Consider the following 17,932-nt stretch of genomic DNA (forward strand, 5'->3'; position numbering starts at 1 on the left):
GATGAAGCCAGACTAGCCGGTGAGCAGGTGAGCAGCCTGGGAGCCTGGAGGAAAGGGGGTGGTGAAGGGCCAGCCCAGAGTGACAGCGCCTGTGCGTCTACAGGGTGAGAGCACGGGGGGTTCGGCAATGGGACCTGGAGCTCAGCTCCAAGATCCCAAGGAGCTGCTGGCAGGAGAGAAGATGTCTCTGAAAGCTCCATTTCAGAAAAGCACCAAAGCTAAGAGTAGGGGAAGGAGGAGGCCTGGCTGGTGCACTGCGAGCATGAAGCACAGGGTGGCTCTGGCCCTCCACGAGCTCGCTGCTGTGCTGGGGCTCTCCCAGATCCGTGTGTACAACGAGGAAACCAGGACCTGTCACCGCTGAGACAGAACAAATGACCACCCGTTGTGGACCTGGAGGTGCCTGTGAAGGCCAGCCCTGCTCTGCCCTGCCCAGTGCTGCCAGCCTCCCTTTTCCTCCACCACAGTTTTGCCAGCCCCGCTCCAGCAAAACAACGCAGTGAGCCTTCCCTGGTGCCCAGTGCCGAGCAACACGTGGGGGTCTTTCTGGAGGGCGAGGGCTATGGCTGCTTTAAAGTGAAGCAGGATTCTCTGAAGGGCCCTCACCCCAGATCCCACCGCCTCCTCCTTTCTCCATCAAATCCCCACAAGGAAAGCAGCCGCTGTGAGATGCTGAGGTGGCAGGCAGAGGAAACAAGCTCAGGCTTCACAGCAGAGTTTTATTGAAACTGCCACAGAACAGAACTCGTGCAGCCAGGCAGCGGTGAGCAGCGTACAGGCAGAGCTGCCCAAAACCACCCAGAGGGTGTCGCAGGAGGCCCAGAGAGAACCACACACCTACTGCGCCCTTCGGGCCATCAGCATTTCCCGAATGTTATCTTCTGCTTCCTTCACACTTCGCTCCAGGTACGACTTCTTCTGCTGCAAGGCAGAAAAGCCAGAGGAGAGTTAAGGTCCACCATGGCACTGACAGCACGTGCCAGTGTGCTGGGGCCAAGAGCTACCCAGGGCAGAGCTGCAAGCAGCCTGCTGAGGCCACATGCAACCCTATGGGTTTCCTGAAGCGAGGACAGAGGTTATTCATTTCCAGAGGTATCCTGGAAGCATTAATATTTATCCTGGGCAATGTTTACACAGACTTTGAATTTTGTTCCCTCTGAAACCTTCTCCTTGGAGCTGCTGGGGCTGTTGCAACAGCAGAGCTGCAATAAGTGAGATACATTAACCATAGCAAGGAAGGAAAAAGAAATCAGATCCTGTAACACCTGGACCCCAGAGAGGAATGAACATGCTGAGGCCTCCTTATGGAGACAACAGCAAAATCCTTTCACGCTTGGGTAAGAAAGGCTCTTTTTCCCAGATGGGACAGTCTTCTAAACCCAGACCCTCCTTTCTATCAGAAATTCCCTGGCATCATCACCAAATACGTGTGTTTCCTTAATCATCTTTAATTAGGCTAGGCTTGGCAGGGAAGCAGCCCAAAGCTGTGCATCCCAAGATAGGAATTCAGCATGCAGCGTTTTTTCCTGCTAGTCTGGGTGCTCCTAGGTGACTGGAAAAATCAGTGCTTGGCTCTTTTGACTATTTTCTCTGGGTTTCCAAACAACAGACACAACAGTCTCCAGTGGATGCCAGGCCGGCAGAAGGCGTTGCTGTGTGAGTGCAGGCAGCCCTCACTGCTGGATGCAGACCTCCTTTGGGTACAGACCTCTTTTGATGGCAGCAGGGAGAGCACCGCTCCAAATGCATTTTGTTATGGGCTGGGGGGAGCCTCCCCAAGGGTCCCCAGAGCTGGGCTTGTGGAGGACCATGAGCCCTTGGGGGCACACATGGGGCTCCACAGGTGGTACCTGCTGCACGCTAGTGCAGGGCTTGCTGTCCTCACAAGGTCCTCTTCTCCACAAAGCCTGCTGGGGCCCACTGTGGCACGATGCTCCCACTACCTCATGGTGGTTACAGCCACACACTGAGCACCCTGCTGCAGGCCTGGGAAGCTCAGTAGAGCTCGGTCTCTGGGCCAAGCTAGGTACCAATAAGCATTCGCAGGATTATTCTTAAATTACAGGAGTCCAGGCCTCAGCCTAGAGCATCCTGCCATAGGCTCCACTAATCGCCTCCCCAGCCACGGGCAGAGGAGTCCAGTATGGCATGAATGACCTCCAAAGCCCACCAAAACAAAGGACAGCTAAAGGAGGACAGCAGAGGTCCTCAGCACTGCTCAGCTGTGCAGGGAGGCTGGAGGAAAGGGTAAAAACACATGCTGCTCTGGGGTGCTCCCCCAGCTGCCAGCTGGCTGGAGCAGAGCAGCACCCATGGGCGCAGCCTGCAGCAAAAGCACGCACTGGCCTTCACTGAGCAGCACCCTCCTGCTACAGCTGCGGGCCAGAGGACACAACCACTGCCAGCAGGTGACAGGCAAGAACTGCAAAGTTGATGCTCCCCTGATAGCCTCCCCCTGACTCCTGCAAGCCCACAGGGAGCTGGGACCCATAACGCGGAAGGAAAATTCATTAGCAGATGGGACAGTCCTGCTGCCATCACTTCCCCATCTGTTCCCTCACAGCAGACCTGCAGTGACACTTCAGTAAACTCAGCTGAAATGCCCATGCCATGAGGACATCTCTTCCAGACCCCTTTCTAAATACTGAAGGGCTTTTATTTAAACAGTAAAGGTTGTTAGCGACAGCTAGGGCCGTGGGTACAGCAAAGGGCTCCTTGTCCCTCTCACGCACTCCCCAGGCACGTGGGATCCCTTGGTTACAAGAGCTGCTTTTCAGGAAACCTCTGGGAGAGGAGGCGCAGCGCGGGTTCCTGCTGCCAATGACTTGCTGACGAACAAGCAGGACTTCTGCCACCACCGTGCTGTTCTCACGCTGCCCAGACAGACGTCGAGGGATTTCACATGTAGGGAACCGAATCTCAAGACTGCAAGGGGAGACAGGTCCTGGAAAACCTGCATGGGCCCATGCTCCACGTCGCTCTGCTGCTTGGAAGAGAGTGGCATCAGCAGAGCTGACTTCTATGCATTCATTTATTAGTAAAAAAATTTTTTTTTTTTAATGCAAAAAAAATGTCCTCTCCCCTCCCCCTCGTGCCCACCAGGCAGCAAGAGACATTTCCAGAGAGACATCTTCCTCTGTGGGCAGCAGGCTGGCCCCGGCAGTGACCTCGGGAGAGCCAGGCAGCCCTGCTGCCACACAAGGAAGCCTCCATGTGCAGCCAGGAGCTGGCAGGCTGCAAACAACAGCTCTGTTCTCCTAACACAGTGGGATTTCAAACGTCCTCTGTTAGGAAGTCATGCTGGCAACCATTTGGGCCCCACCTCCCCAAGGACAAGGGACCCTGAGCACTAACATAGCCTGATACAGTGCAGGAGCATTCATGGCTGTCATGGCCCACGCGGATCCGCGCTGCCCACTCCTGCACAGTGGCATACTCTGCCCTCCCTGGGGAAGGACGGGTGCTAGAGCTACACAGCTCATGGCAAAGGGACCTGGTTTAATGCCATTTCTTTACTTAAGCACCACCTGCAGGCCCAGGCAGGTGAGGATTCAGGGAATTGGTATTTCCCTCAATCAATCCTCAGTCATGTAGTTTCTGGGGCAAGAGGATCTGGGCTGGTCCTGACGCTTTTACTTCCTCGCAAAAGTAGCCTCATCCCTGGGCTCAAGGAGCATCCCTTGAGCATCAAGGGAAACCCTGCACCCGCAGCTGGGATGCTGCAAACTTCCTGAGCTCTCCTGCAGGCTGGCAGCAAGCAGCACCAGAGTCAGCACGGCAGCTGGCCCCCACTCTTACTAACGGCCTGAATCAAGGGGGAGCAAGGAGCAGACGGTCACCATATTTTCCAAGACACATAGCAGAAGCGAGGTGTTCCTTCCCAAGGAGCTGTGGGCAGGCCTGGTTTCTGCTTCAGTAATCACAGGAGAAAGAGCAGGAGCTTGCGTGCAAACCCCTCCTCACCGCGATTACCGGGGTCTAGACAGGAAGTGCTGTCTCTCCCTGGTGTCCCTTCCCAGGGAGCCGCACTGTGAGCAAGCCAGCTGACACACACGCTGCCTACTCACACCAGCTCTCCGAGAGCCCAGAGACAGTCTGACAGCACAGCTCTTAAGTCACCCTGGAGGCTGTTCCAGTCCAGCCAGATCTGCCAGGCTGGTGGTATCTGCTCCCCATGGGAGGAACACCACCTCAGCCTTCCAAACCACACCTTCAAGCTTCCCTGAACTCACATGCACTCATTTGCACTTGATGTTGACTTGCAGCCCTAGTTAACCCTATGTCCTCTGACCCCACATTTTAGGCCAGCCCATGGCTGCTAGGTTTTAGCTCATCACCCAATTAGCTGCATATATTTTCCTGTGAAGGTGTGCTCGCCACTCCAAGTGTTCATTCTCTGTTGCCTGTGCCAAGGCAAGGGCAGCTAGCAGCAAGCTTCCAGTGCAATGCCAGAACTGTACTGCTGGTTTTGGTCCCTCATGAAATCAAAGGCTGCTGCTCTCTGCAGCCTCTGATATTACTTCTACACCAGTAACTCCAGTGCTTGCCAGTCAGGAGCCCAAGAGAACATGGCAGCACACTGGCCCTGCATGGCAAGCCACTGACTTCAGAGGCTGCACAACGTACAAGTTGCAGATTCAGAGCTCCCACCCACTCCCCACACCAGCAGTGCCATAAACTCCCCCCACCCACCCACCCACCCGCTCTTGTGGGCCTACGGCCAGACAAGATGGTTACCCGAAACAGCAAGAGATACCACTGCCTGAGTCACAGAGTGTCACGGTAGGACTGAGAAAGGAGACTTGCTTTGGGAAGGCGACAGGGTGAAGGTGACACATGCTACTCAGCTCTCAGAAAAGCCTGAACTCAGGGCTTACAAACAGGGCCACGCTCTGCAGCAAGGCCAGGCAGTGCCACGAGGTGCTGGCGGCTCCCCAGCAGTTATGCAAAGAGTGTGGCAAGGCAGCGAAGGAGGAAATACAGACAGCACAGCCCGAAGAGGCTGATTTGTCAGCCGATGTCTCTGGCTGAAGTGAGGGGCCAGTTCCTCCTCCTTGTTTGCGATTGCCACATCCACTTGCTAGAGATTTATTTACCACACTGCAAAATACACTTCTTGAGTGTTACTGAAACTTATTTAAGAGGCACAGCTTCTGAACACTGCTTGGCCAGGGCAGTTAGCACGCACCCTCCCATCCCCCACCCCCCACTGGCCTCTACCACCCTGAGGCTTTTGGAGGTTTCAGAAACGCTGCTTTGCATAGGATCTTCCCATGCAGGGAGGAATCACCTGAGGTTGCAGGTCCTGTCCCGTCAGCCCACGAGAAGTCTCTCCACCGCAGAAGCAAGGAAGGGGAGCCAAAGGCCTCCTTGAAGGTGGCTGAAGGCATGTGGGAAGGTAGCAGGATTTGCAGCTACAGATTTCCAGGCAGGCAGCACGCTTCGTGTGCACTCTGAAATCAAGCCAGCTGCCCTGCTCCAGCACAGGACAAGCTCTTGCACCCTCACTTGTTCCCACCACAGGCCACCCACCAGTTTTCATCCAACCCCTTATTTATGGTGATAGCCCCTCAATCCCCCTCCTGCCCCATTCTGTCCCCACACAGGAAGGGCACTGCCACCTGCACTGAGACATGAGACCAACACACGGCTACTGTGACAGGCTAGCGAGGTCTGGGCCACATGCAGAACACCTGATAGGGTGCAAAACTGCAGAAGACACCCCCAAAAAGCCAGTGCAGTCAATGCCTCCCAGCCTGTAGTTTTGTAATTCCTTTGAGATAATCCCACTGTCAACAACAGTCACCTTCCCTAGCCAGGGATGGCTGCAGCACTTGGGAGCAAGACAAACCACAGCTCTGATGATCTACCTGAAAACTAGCCCAAAAAGAAATCTTCTCACCTAAATCTTCTTTCTGGAAGTAGGTTTGCCATGCTAATGGCTGCCTGGCACCGAGATGGAGGGCAAGAAGAGATGGCCAAGAACTCTTCTTTTGTGCAGCAGAGCCAACCCCACCACCTGGACCTCCCAGAACCTACCAGCAGGGGAGCTCTGAAGCTGGGCTCTGAGGCTCTCCTGCACCTGACCACAGATGGTGCCACCAAGCCTGGCCCTTACTCTCCCTTCCCAGCTCTTGGGAGCCTTCCCCACTTCCAAGCCTTCCTGCAGCCTTCCTAAACCAGGTGTGTGGGGTGAGGGGCTAACCTGTGTGGGGTTTCAGTACAGCTATGTAGAGTAAAAGCGCCATCTCCCATGCAATCAGAGATGCAGCGAAAAATAGGACTGGCTGCTCATGCAGCCCCATCTGACAGGCAACACGCATCAATCTCCTCGGAACCCTTCCCGGGGCTTCGTGTGCAGCCAACAGCCCTGCAGAAGGAGCTGCACAGCCCAGCAGGGAGGGCACCACCAACCCCAGCCCTGCCTGCAAGGAGGGCAGGGCAGCAGCCCCGCGTGGGACCCCATTACCCCAGCAAGGACAGCAGGCTGCAATGCCCGCTGCCAACATGCTCTGCTTGTAGGCAGCACTGGGCAGCTGCAGGCAATGGCTCCGGGTGGCTGCTGCCAGCCCCAGTTGCCTCTTCGCTTCGCCTGCATAAAAAGCACAAGCTCTTGGAAGCGCCAGCTTGACCGGTCCTAGCCAGAGGCTATACGTACGGCAGCACCCCACAAGCCATCCCTCACTGCGCATGCTTCTTACCGGAAGAAGCATAGCAGAGCAGCGAGCCTGCACCTTGGCGCTGGTGGTTACGGCAAAAGCAATGCCATAAATACTCGCCCCTGCCATTATCCCGTACCACGGCTCTCCCTTGCACTTCGCTCCCTGTCACAGGCAACACTTGCTCCCTGACCAGCTCCGCGCTATTTGCTTTTGGCAGCAGCTGCGGAAATACTAGATTTAATGCAAATACAATTACAGTTCACACCCCAAAGAAGAAAAAGACTTGTGGTTAACAGAGGTGGCCTGCAGCCTTTTGACATGGCAGGAAGTCACCTCCTGCCCGAGCCTCCCACCTCTGTTCCCATTGCATCATGCTGCTAGCGAGGCCGGTGCTTCACTGGAGAAGCATGATGACGCACCCGGACCTTACATTCCTGGCAGATTAAAGAGCCAGCATCCACAGATTCCACAGCAAGAAGAAACTATTAATCAGCTCCTCTTGGACAGCCTTTCGATGATCAAAGCAACATATTTCCCCCAGGACTGTGATTCAGACACCTCTGCCTTCAGAAAGAGCTGGTCAGCCACTGGCCAGACCTGTGTGTCTGCGGAGCCTTGTCTAGAGCTGGTAGTTCAGCACAGTGTTTCACAGTGTGCACGCTCAGCTCCAAAAGCCAAAACAGCACTTCTGCTCTCAGCAGGAAACCAATACACAGCAGCCAGAGTTTATTCATGCTGCACTACACCTTGTGCTCACAGGTGAATTTCCTGTTTCAAGTAGTGGTTTCTCATTCAATGTCTACTCCTTTTGCTCTTCAAATTCCACTTCTCTCTCTTCACCTCATCAAGAGAAAGAGAGCTTCAACCTCTGACCTGCAAACACAAATATGCTTCAACCCAAACAAAAATGTTTCCATGGAAACTTAAGGATCTGGTATTGGAACATGCCTTCTCATTTCAGCCTTTTTTAAAAAAAAAAACAAAAAAAAAAAACCAAAAAAACAAACCACCTGTTTTTCTACAAACTTGGTTTACATCCAACTTGAGAGAATGAAATGAGCGGGCAGGTGCCTTCCCAGAGAACACCTCCCTCCCCACGGCTCACAGCACACTTGGCTACCAGCCGCCAGATGCTGGCATCCCACTCTTGCGCTTAGAAGGCTTTCGTCGAGGAATGCTGCAGAGTCTTCAGGCATGATGCAGTGCCTCAAATAGGAGCCCTGATACAACTCATCTTGTGACACTGTCTCAATAAACCTGCTAGCCGAGAGTTTCTGTATCTCCCAAAGTTAACTCGGGTCATTTTTGTCATTCCTCAAGGGCTCTGTGCGTGCACTCTTTGGGAAACTGATCAGCAGATCCCGAGATAGAGCTGGGACCACACGCTTGTCTGGGGAAGAAAGCTGCGCTGCCTGCACGCTGGGGGCCCGGCAGCAGTAGCAGTGTGAGCTGCCCTCGCTCTTGAGGCCACCACTGCTGTTAGGGTGGCTGGAATTGCCCAAACCCCCCTTGCTGGAGAACAGCACACTGAGCCGTTGTCACACGCACCACAGGCAAGGCAAACGTTTTGGTCAGCCTGAGATCACGGAAGATGATGAGCCTAGGACATGCGCTCTGTTTAACGGGATTTCACTTGGAACCCACAAATGGGAAGGGGGTGGACCTGCTGAACAGCACCCGGCTGCTTCTGCCTCAGGAGAAACTGAAATAGTGAGCACCAGTGATGGGGCAGGGCGGGGCTGCAGGCAGTCCTGCACCCTGATGGGTCCACCCAGCACTGGTCCTCACCCAGTGCAACACTGTGGCACATGTACACATTGGGAATTACCAGGCTACAGCAACCGCCAAATATTTAGATACACTTCAAGACTTTCCAAGTAGAGTTACTGCTCTCAGGAAGTTGCCCAGAATTTGTTCAACAGTGAGTGAACTGCAATAGGAAAGGAGCCCAGCTGGTTTCTGATGACAGCTGCTGACAGAAGCACGATGATGCCATTTACCTAAGAGGAGAAGTGATGATTCAGATCCCTGGGTTTTCCCTTAGCCAAGTTTTCCAGAAGGTAATGGGGACCCTTGGTCACTTCAAAACCATCTGGAATAGAGTGAAGAAGAAAAGACATCAAGCATATAAGTGCACTTACCAACTTAGGAGACAATCTGCACCTGCCTGAAGAACTGCTGGTGAAAATCCACCTTCATCATTTATCAATCCTACCTACAGCACAACCAGCAAGGCTTCCCCCATCGTTATGGTAGTATCGTAGTGCCTTGAAACCACGAGGAACATACTCTGAAAAAGCTAATTTGGAAAAGCATCCACTGCTTTCCACGCTTGGTACCAAGGGAGGCCACCTTCAAGAAAAGGGGCAACTTAACAGGCAGGAAAACCTGCCAGCAGAGCAGCCTTTCCTTCCCCAAGCCCCAGGCCCACTGGAAGCACACCGCACATACCTGTTGTCTCAGCCACGGGACAGCATTTTTAGTAGAGGTAGAGACAGTTGCTCTCTGTGACTGGGAAATGACGGATTATTCCAGTGAACTTCTGCACCCTAGCCTGATTTTAACTACTACAAAAGCAAGCCGACTGGGAACCTCTCAGTAGGTGGCAGCAGAAATACATTATCAACCCAGAGGATTCCTTTAGGGACACCCCTTCTTGGCAAAATTACCCATTTAGAGCAGTTTTCAGAAGCACATTGCTTTAGGTCAGATACTGCACCCTAACCAGACTTATGACGAGTCAGGTCAAACACAGAGAACTTGTGGAGGGGAAACTCACCCAGATTCTGAAAATCCCCACATCTCGCTTTGGCGGAAGTGTTCCTCACCAAACTGCCTCTTGCAAAATGCAGTAAGTTCCCTAATTTGGTGCTTTGGTTTCTATGGTCCTGCAGAACCAGTACGGCTCACCAGAATACCTCCTAGCAATATTACTTTTGCAAAATCATACCACACCTTTCATCTCTTGCAGTCCTCGCCAAACAAGGCCATTTTAAAAGAAAAACGACTTCCATAACTTTCAAAGACCCAACAAATCAGCAACAAAAAGATGATGTAAACTCCCAAATAACCAGCATCCCCCCGGTAATTCAGACACCCTTGAACTCAGCTGCTTTGCAGGCAGAAAGCAGCCACATCCCCGCTAGGAACACATTTACAGACAGATGAGAGGAGCGACCGGGGCAGTGAGGCCAGCAGGAAGTCATGACGGCCTCCCCGCATACCTGGCAAGCAAGGTGTGGCTTTATAAAGCTGACTCAGGGCTGGGTCAGGTCTCCTACACGCAGGAGCATGCTTTCCAAATAATCGTTTCCTGTTCTCCCCAGGCGAGAAAGAGGAGATGGGAGCAGGATGGAAGTTTATCAGGCACAGATAGTCCCGCTCCCCAGAGCTGCTCGGCATAAAGGACAGCGAGGAGTGACTGCATGGGCCTGGTGACTAAGGCAAGGACAGTGGCACTGGTTTTGTGACTAACTATTACTCATGCAAGGAGGAATTTGGAGAGGGACTTGCATCCAGCTCGGCTCATTGGTTTGGATACTTCTGCAGCCATAAGCACAAAGGAGAGCTTTGACAATGAATCAGACTCTGGTTTAAAATGACAAAGACAGACCTATCTACCAACTTTATGTTAAAATGATTTCAGTGTAATCATAAAAGCAGCTTAATGCTAATCAGAGGAAACAAACAACATTTTCAGACCCAGATGACTAAGTGTAGGCTCCTGGATGGACAAAAGCATTTAGACGCAGCAGAAGTGGTTTTTTATTATGTGTAACGTATTTCACTTTCCCCTGAATTACAAAGGAATGTGAGCATAGTGGCAAAGTTTGCTTGAAAAGCTTTTTCCATTAGATTTTTTTTTTTTTCCTAAAAATCAGAGCAAACTGCCCCCCCATCCTAAAACAGGTTCTAGGATACATTTATTTGAAAGCATCTCTATAACTAGCTTCTAAAGGATTTAAAAGGAAGCAATCAACACCCATGTTAATTATTCTCCTGCTTTTAAAATCTACAATTACCCACCTAAAAGTAAAGGTAGGAACAGTGAAAATAAAGAGTCATCAAGTTCCAGTTCTCCCTTCACGAAGCCTTTGCCCTCTCAGCTAGTTTGTGTGCTTACTTTGCAGTCTGCAGTGCAGGGAAGACTAACAAAGAATTACTAATTAAGCAGTTGCTTGCAAGAATCTGGGAGTTTGAAAACTTGTTGCAGTGAATGATTGCTCCAAATGAAAGATCCAGCCTTGCAAATGCATACCCATACACATGATGTTACAAATACACATCATTCCACCAAAATCAGAATCACCAACAATCACTCTTCACAAAAATGTGGCGAGATGTTAAAGTTTTTATAAACCATCCCAGCTCTAAACCAGTGGAAGACCCTTTTGGAGAGCTGGGAATCCTCTCTTAAATGTGATGATTTCTTCTTTCTACGCCTCTAAGATTACAACGTCATGTTTTGCAACCAGTGACTTGTGCACTATTTAACATAGGACAAGCTTCTTGCACAATTTTCAAAGCAGAACATATTCTTATTTGATCTTTATCAAATAAATCTACCACAGGAATCAGAACCAGTAGTTAAAAAAAATACACCTCATTTCTTGTGATTACTGAAGAGCACTTGTTCCCTTTTAAAGCTGCAAGGTGCTAGCTGCACACAATCAACTTTCATTTATCTGGAATGAGAGATGATGTGATTCAGATAAAAGAGAAACAGCATAAAATACATGTTAAGTTAGGCTGTAAGAATACAATCCTTTTGCTATCCTCACTTTTGACAAATGATAATAACACAGACTGCAAGGCTTTAAACAAAGAAATAAGTAAGTCAGTGATTCATCAGAGCCTTGAAAGCAAGGAATAAGGCCTGTTATTCATGTTACCGTCAGCAGAGTCAGTTTAGGGGACAGAAAGAATTAGAGCCGCATTAGCTATGCCCCAGTTCCTCCAGTATTTACCTTATATTTGTATGGCCCCAGTTCAATGTCAGAGGCCTTCTCCATAAAGAATCATTTTGTCCTGATAGTGTCCATTACACTCTCAATCTTCTCACTGTTTTACTATTTTAAAGCCTATTTTTCTCATTGCTCAAGAGAATTTTTCATTCCAAAAATCAGGAATGAGAATGCAGATTCTCCTCCCTGTAAGACTGCCAGACCTATGGGGGGGGGGGGGGGGGGAAGAGCTTCAGCTACTCCCTTCTTCAAAACAAGCATCTCCATGGAGGGCAGACCAGTGCTGACAGCTCTGCCCATGCAGGCTGCGCTCTGCTCTCCTACAGGAGTGCCTGTGGATGCTCCCCAGCTGACAGCAAGCTTAGGCAGATAGCTGGACCACCCATGTCCTCAAAAAGTAAGCTAAGTGTCCACCTTTGCAGCCTGAAAAGCAGGAGCAAGTCCTCAGTGAAGGCATAGACTCAGGTCTGGATGACAGAAACCAACAGAGTCAAGATGAAACACGTTTCCCAGGAACGTCACCAAGTCCAAATGTCTATGCCCAGAAGGACCTGCCCAGACACCTGCAGCTGCCTCAGACACCCAAAGCCATGCAAGATGAAGGCTATTGCCTGGCCTGGTCCTCACAGGGGGCCTGATAAGGCTCTGCAACTCACTTTCACACGAATCTCCACTATTTGTGGAGCTCCCACAGCTTCCTCCTAAAAGGTCCATGCAAGCCCAAATGTTAATCCTAAATGTTAAGTTCACTTCCACACTCCACCTGTCCCCACATCAGGTGTCCAGCCTTCCTCTACAGCAAGCAGAGGGAGAAGATCACCTCTAGGAATGAGTGACCCTCTGGAAGCATTTATTGTCTTTCTCTGGACTGCAGAGAACATCTGGACTCATGACTCGTAGATGGCCAGGGAGAGTTAATGAAACTCCAAGGTGTGATTCAGGGGCAAGAAGAGAAGGAGATACCACCATTCTGAATTCCCAAACATCAGATACTGTAAAGCTGGGGGGCGAGAAGGGGAAACAAATAGAAAAAAAAAAACCTAAGAATTCCAAAAAACCAACCCCACAACACACCACCTTCCAAGACAAGCAAATTAAGAAAATAAAAATCAATCTACTCCCCAGCAACACCTCAAACCTGCAAACGATACATGCCAGAAGAGTTTTGTACGTGTTTGCAAATAATGATTGCAGCCGAGCCCCCAGGTTGCATGGATGGTTCTGGCTTGGCTCCCATATGAACAACAGCAACAGAAGCATGCCAGCCTTCCTTGGAGCAGACCAGGCCATAAAGCCAACAGGGCTGAAACCAAGCCAGGGACTGACCTCGTCTATGCACACACTTAGAAACAAGGAGCAGCTTCTGTGACAACATGTGTTTAAAACCACGTCCTCGGTACGTGCGTGTATGCCAGTGATGGAATGAGAGAACAGCACACTCATCCAAAGTAAAATCTGCTCCAGGCTAAAGCACAGAGGGCTATTCTTGAGGCTTCCCCTCTCCAAAGCAAGCAGGAGCATTCCTTGTTTTCCCCTGTTTATTTAAAAAGCCCACCGCACATTCCTGGGCACCGGCATATCCTGAGCCAACCATGGGATGAGAGCATCTACACTGTAAATCTCAGTAAGAAACTGGTCTAACTTGGAAACGGCCTAACAATTGCTACCTTCTGATGGTTGCTTAGTGGTCTGCAAAGTGCACCACAAATCTCAAGAGACTTGTTTTCACATCATTAAAGCCACCCTCAGAACTGGCCTCTGCGCTGACGGTTTCAGCATAAAAACTGAAGGGCCGTCCAGAGAGCTGCCACAGGAGCACGTCAGAGGCGCACAGCCACGCTGAGCAGGTCCATCTGAGCCATACCTGCCCAGGCTCAGGAACTTCTCCCCAGCCACACCTCACCTGCTTAAATCTTTGTTCCCACAGGGTATGAAAACACTGTTGAGGCAACCATCAGAGATGCCCTGGTCGACTCATCAAGAAGGGGGGCACCACCATTATGCCTCAGGGCTGCAGCAAAGCCATTTTAAAGCTTCTAGAGAAAGAAGATTAGAGAAATGGAAGCCGCAGCACAAGCAAGTTTGTGTCCAGGTAGCACCAGGGAAGAAGTCCGTTGTTACCTCTGACGTCTAGTCACCGTAAGGCATTGCAGTGCCGTCACTCTGTAACTTTACCAGGAAGGAGCCCTGCAAGACCATCTAAGCCTTTAAATGTGGAGCACAGCGGTGTTTGAGAGCAGAGTGTTCGTTTCTCCACAATGAACGAGAGCAAATAAGTTTTCTGTGTGGGATAGGGCAATTGGACATGGCATTTTAGGGATCACATGAAGAATTACTGAATTAGAAATCAAGCACTTAGGTATAGCTTTCCCAATCGTATTTTCTACTCCAGGCAGATAGAGAAGAAAACAACCAACCCTGTATCTCCACAGCAGTAAACTTTCAGTCTCCCATACACATGTGAAGGAATTGCCTGGGAAACAAGCACACAACAATGCTGTGGTCAGAGTTTAAAACCGAAATCCACTTCAACCAGAAAGCTGCAGGTTGCTTTTGCCCTTTTCACAAAGGAGCCAAATTCAGTGGCACACAGTAGACAGAGCTGCCCAGCAGAGCCTCCCCCTTATTTGTTATTTTTAGCAATTTAGTCTGACAACGCCTGACAACTAAACATGCTGAATATAGCAGGAGAGAAGGGGACTATCAGATATTATCAGAGAAAACACACAGCGATAATCACTTTCTCCACCCCTAACGAAGAATCAATTTTCCATGTCTTCATAACATCATAGAGTTTGTTCTTTTTAAAATGCCACATTTAAAAACAGAATCCATCTAGCCCTACAATGGAAACGGATAACATTTCCTGAAACAAAGCATTGTTCCACCCCTCACATATCATGTTTCCTTAAAAACAAGGGAAGAAAAACATTACTTGGTTTTTCTCCTAATACTGCACAAACATTGCTGAGCTAAAAAGAGTCTGTGCTCATCCCTTTAGAATGCTTTCAAAATAGATTCAACACATACCCCTCGTACTGTGAAACACAACAAGAATTTGATAGTATCAGGACTGGAAAAATCCAATCGCTACTGCTAAGCAGGATGCTTCCCGTGCCAGTATGTGCGTGAGCCTATGCCACCAGTCTCTGCAAGATTCAAGCAGGTTTTTGTAAGCCTCACTGGCACAGCCCTTAAGCAGGCATATGTATTTTGCCAGCAAGCCTGGACAGTCTATTTGGCTTCCAAAGGATTACATACAATTTGTGAAGTTAAGAATGCTACGTATGTACATATATATATATTCATGTTCATACCTTAGCTTTAACAAGAAGGATAAAGCTACCTTGCTTTTTCTGCAGAGTAAGTGACAGGCTATGTATTTGCTCCCCTCTACACATCCATACCCCTTTGGTGTTTTCAGAACACAGTTCCTCTCACCAAGTACATCCAATGTGTATTCCAGCCAAGCCTTATTTTTATAGCCCCGTACAAAGACAGGTCTGGTTCTCCTTGCTGCTTTGCCATGCGATGAGCAGCAGGGAGGACCAAACTAGCAGTATCACATCAATTTTGTGATGCTGCCTTGAAAAAGGCAATGCACTGTTCAACAGCAGAGGAACCCAAGAGAGGAGAGTGAGTGACAGAGAATAACTGCAATCATGCATTGCAATGGAGACTATTAGAGGAGGGAGAAAAGAAGCTTTCAAACCAGACACAAAATCCCTCACTGTTTCCAAAGTTCACTCTGACAACTGTGAATGTCAGGAAACTCAGCTCACATCTCTGAAGCAGGTTAAAGCCCACATTTTCACATATAGTCAGCACTCAGGAGCTCTCCTTGCTACGAAGCTGGATGGGTCTACAGAAGAGCTCAGCAGTGCAACCAGCCTCCGTACTGTGCTCTTCTGCAAACAGCACCAAGCTAGCAGTGAGAGCATTTCTCAAATTCAGGCTTGTATCAAAAATACACATTTCGCAATGCCTTGGCAATAGTGTCATAATAGCAAGGCAAAATTTTCTCAAGCTCACGCTACATGAGTAACCAAATCAGCCACACCATATGGATACTCTGATCAGCTTGATTCAACTATGCAAAGTGAGAAATGTAAGCAATAAGGTAGTTAACAACGTAAAATATAAACCTAAGCTTTAAAATCTTTCCAGTTTTACAGATGGAGGGAAGTTTTAACCTATCTTTGTTTGATATTTATTTTACAATGATGGAGTGGAAGCACAAGGTCACAAAGTTTCACATTCTTTCCTGCTTCTGTCACAACTTGTTTTCAGGACAGCAAAATCCCCTACTCCTGTGATTAAGTGCTCTCTGACTTGGACTCAGGTATTTCCCCTGAAATCTCTGTTTCCAGCAGTTGTCAGCATAAGAGCTTGTCCTCTTACACGGGGAATCCCAAGCCTAAGGAAAATCCTTTTCACAAAACTGCCAGCCAGCTGAAACCAGAGTAGTTAAAAGATGGACTCGAATGTTCATTTAAAACAAACTGTTGAAAGTTTTAGCAATCTGAGCCCTACTATCCATGGTTAAAAAGAAAAACCAACCCATGTGGCACAACCACATTTCCACTCCCACCACCTTTTGAGACAGTCACTATTGCTGAGGACTTCAATTCAGTGGCCATAACCAGAGACTCAAGCAACAGGGAGCTACAAAGCAGAAAAACACATTTGTGAAGCAGCCAGCTCTGAGGCTTTGTGTAAGAATGGCAAAGGTTATAATTTGGGGGGAATTCCATCCATTCTGCTGAACTCAGCAATTGGAAAGTTCAGGGGGTAAGATCACTCCCCACCAGACACAGGAAGAAGCAGAGATGCACAGCTGAAGGGCACAGTAGCCAAAAAGCTGACCACAGCCCAATAGACCTGGCAGTAAGGGACCAACAGAGTTTGTAAACAGAAGCTGTCAACCACACTCCAATCACTTCCAAATCCAGACGTGCCGCTGTGAAGTTCTCCAACCCCAGTCGCAAGGCTGTCTGCGCAAACCCACTGGCATCTGGGATGGCTCCAAAGTAGCCAGAATACAATCACTTTTATCACATAACCATAAAAATGACCATGCCTTGTCTGCATTAACACCACCTTAAATATATTGCCCATCCATGAAGTACTTGTTTTCCCTGTGCAGAAAAAGTTCTCATGGCCAGAAACACAAAACCCCTTAGTATCTAGCACAGAAAACACTCCAGGCAGCATAATATAGTGATGTGCTTGCCCTACAGCTTCCCAGGCAAGCTGAATTTTAAGAAGGAATTAAAAAAAAAAAAAATACAAACTCTACTTCTGCTTTAGTGTAAGTAGGAGACAATGGAGACAGAACTGCACAGGTTTGAGCACTGAATTCCTATTCCTGCTTGTCCCTACTTAACTGGTCTCCACACTCACTTTCTCCAAAACACTAACAGATGAGATAAGCAGCTTGACACAACTCAGTCTTTGCTTTCTCTGTCATTCCCCAAAAACCAAGGAACAGGGTTTTATATTAATTATATTTTAGGGGCATTAAGAAAAAAAAAAAAATACACTAACAGCCTTGGAAAAATACATTTCGAATATCTCCAAAGAGCTGTAAGCTGTACATGTAGCCACCAGAAGATAGTCAAGATTCACTAGATAACTTATTTGAACACTGGAACTTGTGCAGACACTACTTTATATTTCCTAGATATTCTTCTCTGCCTTGAATACTCCAACCAGATAAACCTAAGAACACAGAAGTGCTCTGACCACATCATCAAAACAAAGTCCCATCTCCCCCTAGATCCGGTTTTCAACAGCAGCCACAAGTAGATGCCTAAGGCAGAGTGTAAGGACAGGGCAGACGTATATGGGACTTCCTCCTCATACTTTCCCAGCCTCCAGAGATTTTTAGCTCAGGGACTTCCTGAGCAGGATGCCATTTCTACATATTTGGTAATTCTCAATGGGTTCCTCTTCTATGAATTTGTGCAATTGTCCTGAGCCAGTGCAAACTTTTAATATCCACAGCACTGGCAAAGTTTCACATCACCTATCTGCTGCATATAACCACACAACCATCCTTTTGCTAGCTTTAAACCTTCCTCCTACTATCTCATTTGAATCCCTCACCCTCAGTTTTCACATCAGGACAGAGAGCAAACAATCGGTCCCTAATGGGGTTGTAGATCTAGCAAAGAAACCAAGTGACATGTTACTTGTAACAGGTGCTATGTTTCACTTAGTTACAATCCTTCAGAATGAAAAGTAACAGATAAAAACAAGTGATGTAGCAAACAGCATCTTGTTGACCTTCAATGTTCTACTTTC

The 17,932-nt window shown here is 49.0% G+C and overlaps 1 protein-coding gene across 2 annotated transcripts in view; it reads right to left on the reverse strand.

The window, feature by feature from the left end:
• Positions 1-699: 699 nt before the first annotated feature.
• PFDN1 (prefoldin subunit 1) overlaps positions 700-17,932 on the reverse strand; it is a gene marked incomplete at its 5' end in the record, with an annotated part of 33,342 nt that continues 16,109 nt past the window's right edge. The window contains one exon of one of the 2 annotated variants that reach the window (XM_082323791.1): positions 700-921. In XM_082323791.1, the coding sequence (XP_082179917.1) occupies positions 838-921 (84 nt within the window). In that variant the 3' untranslated portion in view covers positions 700-837. The other variant, XM_082323790.1, reaches the window with a different exon arrangement.

The sequence above is a fragment of the Platalea leucorodia genome, assembly GCF_965183815.1.
Source record: "Platalea leucorodia genome assembly, chromosome: 11".
Lineage (NCBI taxonomy): Eukaryota > Metazoa > Chordata > Aves > Pelecaniformes > Threskiornithidae > Platalea > Platalea leucorodia.